The 8,910-nt window shown below is 40.5% G+C and overlaps 1 protein-coding gene across 2 annotated transcripts; it reads right to left on the bottom strand.

Moving 5' to 3' along the window:
• Positions 1–2,017: 2,017 nt before the first annotated feature.
• Positions 2,018–5,496, bottom strand: LOC127448171 (uncharacterized). 2 transcript variants are annotated; one of them, XR_007898473.1, is made up of 4 exons: positions 4,613–5,496; positions 4,214–4,329; positions 3,379–3,616; positions 2,018–3,184 (listed from the first exon to the last, which is right to left on the bottom strand). XR_007898473.1 is itself a non-coding variant. In XM_051710508.1 (3 exons), the coding sequence occupies exons 1-2, from the start codon at positions 5,295–5,297 to the stop codon at positions 4,214–4,216; spliced, it is 801 nt and encodes a 266-aa protein (XP_051566468.1). In that variant the 5' UTR covers positions 5,298–5,496; the 3' UTR covers positions 2,018–3,616. The 2 variants fall into 2 exon arrangements, 1 of the variants encoding a protein (XP_051566468.1); XM_051710508.1 differs by having other exon boundaries at positions 2,018–3,616.
• Between the last annotated feature and the right edge of the window lie 3,414 nt (positions 5,497–8,910).

The following is an 8,910-nucleotide window of genomic DNA, read 5'->3' as shown; positions in this document are numbered from 1 at the left end:
ATACTAAAAACAGACTTAAATATTGATCTGTTTCTCACCCACACTTATCATATCAAGTTTGAACATGGATCTAACCACTGGAGTCTTATGGATTACTTTTATGCTGCCTTTATGTTCTTTTTTGAGATTCAAAGTTTTGAACCCTGTTCACTTGTATTGTATGAACTTACAGAGCTGACATATTCTTTTAAACATCTTCATTTGTATTCTGCAGAAGAAAGAAAGTCATACACATCTGGGATGGCATGAGGGTCAGTAATTGATGAGAGACTTTAACATAAATGACTACCTACGTTCTAAAAATGTGTAATGCAGGTTTCTCCAACAAGATGACTCAGTTTTGTGGTTGTCAGTTTTGATTCACTTTGACTGAATTGCAAATTTTTTTATTCATCTTTTTTTTCTTTATTTCAATTTTTTCCAGGATAGGAATGACAGTTTGGATAAAGATATAGCAATAAATCAAGAAACACCTTTCACATGCCTGCACATCAGAATGCCTCCAAACAAAATTGTCCATTCATGGTCAAATTCTGTTTTTCTTTTCTTTTTTGTTCACAAACAATATCTTTATTGAAAAGCGACACAATCATTGATATTCAGTCAAAGCAATAAAGGGGAAAGTATGTTATGAGGTGAAAAATGGGCAGCAGATGCTTAAAATCAGCCAGATGACTAAGTGTTGGGGAACTATGGAGATGTCATGAACATTTCATAAACACTCTTCATGCTATGGACATTATAAGTGCTCGGTTATTGCTATGAAAAATCTGTCACAATATAAAACAAAATTATTTATGGACTTGACCATGTTTTTTTTTTTTTTAATTAGTTCAGTCCAAGACAGATATTTTTCTGCTTACAATTAAAGCAAGAGTTCAAGAGGTTTAACATAAGTTTAGATATTTGAGAAAAGGACATTTCCTAATGTCTCATCAAACTTTGAAAATGGATTCTGGATTTTTAAAATCTACAGTCATTATAAGAGGAAGCATGCTGTAATATTGAAATTTACGTGTTGCTCCATAAAACACATCGGTGTGTGATTAGTATGTCCTGTTCGAGAGGAATTAACACAGAGCATGTTCTCAGGCGTTTAACTTCAAGCTTTTCCTAAGGAATTTTTAATATTGGTAGGTGTGACATTTATAGCTTTGAGACCCAGACCAGCCTCATAAAATGCAAACCTTTTTACGGCTTTATAAATACACAAATCATTTGCTTTTTTCATTACTATTAGATTGAACACATCTGAAAAAAGGGTCTTGTGGGATTTGTTTCATTATTTCCAAGACACTGATGATTGGATGTTAACACATAGCAGGAAAATAAGGTGTGAGAGGTGGGTGTGAATCATTTTTAACTCATTTTAACATTTTTAAATCATTTTACATTTTTAAAGTGATATGTAACCTGGGAAGAGGAGCGGCATCAATCCGCTCCTCTTTACAGGCAGTGAACTATGAATGCCACATACGTATAGGCTTGTAACTGTAAATTCAGGCCAGTTTATGAGCTCAGTAAAGTCTAGGTCAATCTCCCACTGTAAAACTTCTGCCACCAGAGCTGTGGCCGTACAGAGAAATTCAACAATCTGAGTCTGACTGAGCTAAATTGATCTGTTTACTACAACTGAAAACTTCTCTGTTTTTATAGGCTTCATCATTTATAGGCAATGATCAGTAAGGAAAATTTTAGAGTGTGAATGACTTTTGATGCTACTGTCCCCCTGCACTGAACAACACAGAAAGGGATCGTTTACCCAAAAATGAAAATTCGGACATCATTTACTTACTCTCATGTCATCCCAAACCTAAATGTTGTAGTTTTTTCTTCTGTGGAACAAAATGATTATTTATATATATATATAATATTTTGGTCACACAGGACATATAACAACAGTTCATAGTGACCATACCTGCTTAACTCTGTTAAGGACAAAAAAGCACCATAAGAATTTGCTATATTTCAAATCTTTATATGATTCATATGATTGATTGTGTGAGGAATAGACTTAACAGGCTATTCACTGATAATCACCCCCCTCCAGCAAAAAGAACCATCTTAAATGAATGATCTGTTAACAAATCAGACTGATCCATTTCACAAATTAATGGGAAACATTTTCATGGATAGGGTAAGGATGGGCATTTTGGGTAATTTTGTACAGTTGAAGTCAGAAGTTTACATACACTTACATTTATATTTTACATTTATTCATTTGGCAGACGCTTTTATCCAAAGCGACTTACAAAAGAGGAAAACAAAAGCGAACCATCTTAAGGTGACAGTGGTATGAAAAGTGCCATACTACAAAGTTTCACTAGCATCAGAATAGTATTCAAAACAGATTAAAAGTGCAACAAGAATGTATTTTTATTTTGTAATGACTGGTTAAGTGCTCATGGAAAAGATGTGTTTTTAGTCATTTTTTGAAGACAGAGAGTGAGTCAGCTTCACGGATGGAGTTGGGAAGGTCATTCCACCATCGTGGTATGATGAAGCTGAAAGTCCGGGAAAGTGTTTTGGTGCCTCTTTGTGTTGGTACAACAAGGCGACGTTCCTTAGCCGACCGCAGGCTTCTAGTGGGCGCGTAGCTCTGCATAAATGATTTTAGGTATGCTGGAGCAGACCAGTGACTGTTCTGTATGCCAGCATCAGAGCATTGAATTTGATACGTGCATCAACCAGCAGCCAGTGGAGAGAGACAAGGAGTGGTGTAACATGCGCTTTCTTTGGTACATTAAAGACCAGACATGCTGCTGCATTCTGGATCATTTGCAGGGGTCTAATTGCACATGCAGGGAGGCCTGCAATGAGAGCATTACAGTAGTCCAGTCTAGTTATGACAAGTGACTGGACAAGCAGTTGTGTAGCATGTTCAGAGAGGAAGGGTCTTCCTGATATTGTAGAGTGTAAATCTACAGGATCTTGCGGACTTTGAGATGTGGTCTGTGAAATTGAGTCTGTTGTCGATGGTTATCCCTAGATTTCTGACCATTTTGGAAGGCGTTACTGTAGTTGCACCCAGCTGCACAGTGATGTTGTGTTCAATAGCAGGGTTGGCTGGAAAGACAAGGAGTTCAGTCATAGCTGGGTTGAGTTGCAGGTGGTATTCCTTCATCCAGGCCGAGATGTCTGCCAGGTAGATTGAAATTCGATCAGTCACTGTGGTGTCGCTGGGCTGGAAAGACAAGTAGAGTTGCGTGTCATCAGCGTAGCAGTGGTAAGAGAAACCATGTGCCTGAATGATGGGTCCCAGTGATGTTGTGTATATAGAGAAAAGAAGTGGCCCAAGCACTGATCCCTGAGGTACCCCAGTAATTAGCTGATGTGGCTTGGATACCTCACCTCTCCAGGCTAACTTGAAGGACCTACCTGAGAGATAGGAATTAAACCAGTCAAGCACAGTTCCTTTGATGCACAGCAAGGAGAGGGTAGAGAGTAAGATCCGATGGTTGACTGTGTCAAAGGCTGCAGAAAGGTCCAGCAGAATCAGGACGGATGATCTCGATTCAGCTTTCGCCTGTCTCAGCGACTCAGTAAAAGACAGCAGGGCAGTCTCGGTGGAGTGTCCACTTTTGAAGCCTGACTGATTGTCATCCAGCAGCTTGTTCTGTGAGAGATAGGCAGAGAATTGAAAACTGCCTTTTCAAGTGTTTTTGCCATGAATGGGATGAGAGAGACTGGTCTGTAGTGTTCTATTTGTGTGGGGTTAAGTGCGGGTTTCTTCAGCAGCAGGGTTACTCGAGCCTGCTTAAATGTAGTGGGAAAAGTGCCTGTAAGTAGAGATGTGTTAATTATGTATGTGAGTGCAGGTAGGATGGACGGAGAGATGGCCTGGAGAAGGTGAGAAGGAATGGGGTCAAGGGAACAGGTGGTGGGTGGTTGGAGAGGAGGAGTTTAGAGACCTCAGTGTCACTCAGAGGAGAGAACATAGAGACAGAAGAGTTGCATACAGGGGACAGGTGTTTGACAGGGTGTGGTGCTGAGAATGTATTGCTGATGGTTGTAACCTTATTAGTAAAAAATGTGGTGAAGACATCTGCTGTCAGTGGTGTGTCAGGTGGTGGAGGGGGAGGGCAGAGAAGTGTGTTGAATGTTCTAAACAAGCTGCGAGTGTCTGTGGTGCTGTTGATCTTGTTCTGGTAATAGGAGGTTTTTGCAGATTTAACGTTTTCTGAAAAAATAGCAAGCAGAGACTGATATTTACCTAGATCTGCTGAATCTTTAGATTTCCGCCATCTCCTCTCAGCTGCCCTGAGGTCAGTCCGATGTTCACGAAGGACATCAGACAGCCAGGGGCTGGGTGGTGTAGTACGTGCTGGCCTAGAGGAGATAGGACAGATGTTGTCTAGACAAGTTGTTAAAGTAGAGCTTAGTGTGTCTGTGGCAGTGTTTACATCAAGCGTGGAAAATACATTTAGTGTGGGAAGAGAGGTAAAGACAGCAGTGGAAAGGCGTGACGGTGAAAGAGAACGGAGGTTACGGCAAAAGGAATCCAAAGGTGGAGTCTGTTTTAATGTAGATGGGAGAGTCATGTTAAATTGAACAAAGTAGTGATCAGAGACATGTAGAGGAGTAACAAGAATATTTGAGTTGGTAGAGTTACATGTAAAAATGAGGTCCAGCTGGTTGCCTGATCTGTGAGTTGCTGTGGTGTGTAGTCTTTCCAAGTCAAATGAGGCCAGAAGAGTATTCAGTTCTGTGGCCTGGGGCTTGTCTTGGTGTATGTTGAAATCACCAAGAACCACACGTGGCCTACCATCCTCCGGCAAGGAGGACAGCAGGACATCCAACTCCTCAAGAAAGTTTGTCAGCTGACCTGGAGGGCGATAGATGACAACAACATGTATTTTTGTGGGTTGCACTGTAGTAATAGCATGGAATTCAAAACTAGTATTGTTACATAGTGAAGAGAGTGGTGAAAAAGTCCAATTATTATGAATGAGCAAACCTGTTCCCCCACCCCTACCGGTATTTCGAGGGGTGTGAGAGAAGGTGTTGTTGGAGAGAGCAGCAGGTGTTGCTGTATCCTCTGGACTTATCCATGTTTCTGTCAGTGCCAGGATGCTGAGGGTGGACTGTGTGGCAAAGGCTGGAATGAAGTCAGCTTTGTTCACAGCTGACTGGCAGTTCCAGAGTCCCACTGAGAAAGAGAATGGAGCAGGTGCTGAAGTGCAAAATGGACGTAGGTTGTGTGGGTTGTGTTTGGTCTTGCAACGATATCGTGTAAACGGTCTGTAACAGATAAAAGGGATGTGCTTGAAGGCATGTTTTATTCGTGAAGTAGACATGTTAGTATATAGAAGGAAAATAAGAAAACAGATGCAATTAAAAGATACTTAAGTGCTATGGTGAGTGGGGCCTTGTTATGTCCTTGCTCGGTGGACTCGCTGGTCTTTACACAAGTAGGTCTTCACACGAGGAGGGCTTTACACGAGGGCTACCACTTACGCTGCCGCTTCTGCATTCAAGTAAAATATATACACGATCTTAACAAGCCGATCAGTGAAAAGAATACACTAAGGTTGAAGTCATTTAATATTAGCAAACTATATCTTTGGCAAGTCTACTTTGTGCATGACACAAGTAATTTTTCCAACAATTGTTTACAGAGATTGTTTCACTTTCACATTCTGTCTCCTAGAGTTGAACGTATTTGGTGCGAAAAGTGCAAATCAATCCCAGAACAACAGCAAAGGACCTTGTGAAGATGCTGGAGGATATAGGTAGACAAGTATCTATATCCACAGTAAAATGGGTCCTATTTCGACATAATCTGAAAGGCTGCTCAGCAAGGAAGAAGGCAGTGCTCCAAAACCACCATAAAAAAGCCAGACTACAGTTTGCAAGTGCACATAGGGACAAAGATCTTACTTTTTGGAGAAATTTCCTCTGGTCTGATGAAACAAAAATTTAACTTTTTGGCCATAATGACCATCGTTATGTTTGGAGGAAAAAGGGTGAGGCTTGCAAGCCGAAGAACACCATCCCAACCGTGAAGCATGGGGGTGGCAGCATCATGTTGTGGGGGTGCACTGCACAAAATAGATGGAATCATGAGGAAGGAAAATGATGTGAATATATTGAAGCAACATCTCAAGACATCAGCCATGAAGTTAAAGCTCATTGCAAATGGGTCTTCCAAATGGACAATGACCCCAAGCATACCTCCAAAGTTGTGGCAAAATTGCTTAAGGACAACAAAGTCAAGGTATTGGAGTGGCCATCACAAAGCCCTGACCTCTATCCGATAGCAAATTTGTGGGCAGAACTAAAAAAGCGTGTGCGAGCATGTAGGCCTACAAACCTGACTTTGTTACACCAGTTCTGTCTGGAGGAATGGGCCAAAATTCCAGCAACTTATTGTGAGAAGCTTGTGGAAGGCTACCCAAAACGTTTGACCCAAGTTAAACAATTTAAATGCAATGCTACCAAATACTAACCAAGTGTATGTAATTTTCTGACCCACTGGGAATGTGATAAAGAAATAAAAGCTGAAATAAATCATTCTCTCTACTATTATTCTGACATTTCACATTCTTAAAATAGTGATCTGACCTAAGACAAGGAATGTTTTCTACGATTAAATATCAGGAATTGTGAGTTGTATTTGGCATATGGTGTATGTAAACTTCTGACTTCAACTGTAGTTGAGCACTCCAATACATAACATTTTTTGTAAATTGTATTCTAAATTCATACTTAAAATTTAGAATTTAAGTTCAACCTTTGAACCTGTTTTTCTCATTTAGAAATTAGCACTATGCATAAACAACATCTAGGTTAAAAAAATGACCAAGAAACCTTTGAACTCCCAAATAGAATCATTCCAAGTTTTACAAAGTGATACAAATACTTCAGGTGAACTATTCCTTTAACAATGTTATGCATCCACAGCGCCAACCACTGCATTCCCATGCATTTCCCATATGGGTTTGGAATGACATCAGGGTGTGTAAATAATGACATCATTTTCATTCTGTTTCTAAGAATTGCTTAAAAATATGAACCTTATAATCCACTTACAGTCCTTGTCATTAAATCTCATGTTCATTATGAGTTGAAGAACTGAGTAGGAAAGATTTTAGAATAAAACAGCATCCATATCACCCTGTAACACATGACTGGTTGACTACTGAAACTAAGCAGGGCTGAGCCTGGTCAGTACCTGGATGGGAGACCTCCTGGGAAAACTAGGGTTGCTGTTGGAAGAGGTATTCGGGAGTCCAGCAGGGGGTGCTCACCCTGCGGACTGTGTAGGTCCTAATACCCCAGTATAGTAATGGAGACACTATATTGCAAAAAGGCACTGTCCTTTGGATGAGACATTTAACCGAGGTCATGACTTTCTGTGGTCATTAAAAATCCTAGGACACATCTTGAAAAGAGTAGGGGTGTAACCCTGGTGTCCTTGCCAAATTCCCCCCACTGGCCCTTATCAATCATGGCTTCCTAATGATCCCCATTCTTTAATTGGCTCTCTCCTCTCCACCAATAGCTGGTGTGTGGAGAGTGTAATGGCGCACTATGGCTGCCGTCGCATCATCCAGGTGGATGCTGCACACTGGTGGTGGTTGAGGAGAGTCCCCTGGTCACTGTCTAAAGCGCTTTGAGTGTAGTGTCAGAAAAGCGCTATATAAATGTAACATTCATTCATTGAGTTGTAACAACAAGATTTAGGTTGAAAGCAGTGTCAATTGTTTCCCACGGCAGGCAAAGGCACACACGTTTTTTTACTTGTTTTTAAAGCTGAACGAATACTTGAGTAATCGATTACTCGTGCACACTGCTAGGATAAGGACTTATTTTTCAGTCTGATTGTCACATAATGCTACCTATGGCTTCAGAAATTTAGCACAGAAGTCATATGAACTACTTTTATGGTGCTTTTTTTGTTCTTTTCGGACCTTTACCATCAATATTTAGAAAAAAAAAACAGCTTGAAGATTTCACAAAATGGTTTGTATTTTTCCCATATGGGTTTGGAATGACATCAGGGTGTGTAAATAATGACATAATTTTCATTCTGTTTCTGAGAATTGCTTAAAAATATGAACTTTATAATCCACTTATAGTCCTTGTCATTAAATCTCATGTTCATTATGAGTTGAAGAATTGAGTAGAAAAGATTTTACGATAAAACAGCAGTAAAACATCTAGTGTTGTGTAAAGTCTCCTTAATCTGCCTGTAAGAAGCATCACTGAATATGCTGAAGCATATGCTGGTATTGACAGATTTGGATGCCATTTTGGCCTGGACTCTCATTCCCCCACCCTACCACCCCTGAATATACAATCAGTGACCACTTTATTAGGAACACCTGTACACCTACTTATTCATGTGATTATCTAATCTGCCAATCATGTGGCAGCAATGCAATACCTAAAATCATGCAGATATGGGTCAGGAGCTTCAGTTAATGTTCACATCAACCATCAGAATGGGGAAAAAAAGTAATCTCAGCGATTTCTACCGTGGCATGATTGTTGGTGCCAGATGGGCTGGTTTGAGTATTTCTGTAACTGCTGATCTCTTGGGATTTTCACACACAACAGTCTCTAGAATTTACTCTAGAATGGTGCCAAAAACATCCAGTGAGCGGCAGTTCTATGGGCAGAAACGCCTTGTTGATGACAGAGTTCAATGGAGAATGACCAGACTGGTTCCAGCTGACAGAAAGGCTATGGTAACTCAGATAACCGCTCTGTACAATTGTAGTTAGCAGAACAGCATCTCACAATGCACAACACATCGAACATTGAGGAGGATGGGCTACAACAGCAGAAGACCATGTAGGATTCCACTTCTGTCAGCCAAGAACAAAAAGCTGAGGCTTTTGTTTTTGGCACCATTCGGAGTAAACTCTAGAAACTGTTGTGCGTGAAAACCCCAGAAGATCAGCA

The sequence above is a fragment of the Myxocyprinus asiaticus genome, chromosome 11, assembly GCF_019703515.2.
Source record: "Myxocyprinus asiaticus isolate MX2 ecotype Aquarium Trade chromosome 11, UBuf_Myxa_2, whole genome shotgun sequence".
NCBI classification, from domain to species: Eukaryota; Metazoa; Chordata; class Actinopteri; order Cypriniformes; family Catostomidae; genus Myxocyprinus; species Myxocyprinus asiaticus.
This window is presented reverse-complemented; position numbering and strand designations above follow the sequence as displayed.

Coding starts and splice junctions, on each gene's coding strand:
- LOC127448171 (XM_051710508.1), bottom strand. CDS start 5,297: ATGTCTACTTCACGAATAAAACATGCCTTCAAGCACATCCCTTTTATC. Junction 4,330..4,612: donor GCTGGACCTCATTTTTACAT/GTAACTCTACCA, acceptor TATCTCCTCTAG/GCCAGCACGTACTACACCAC.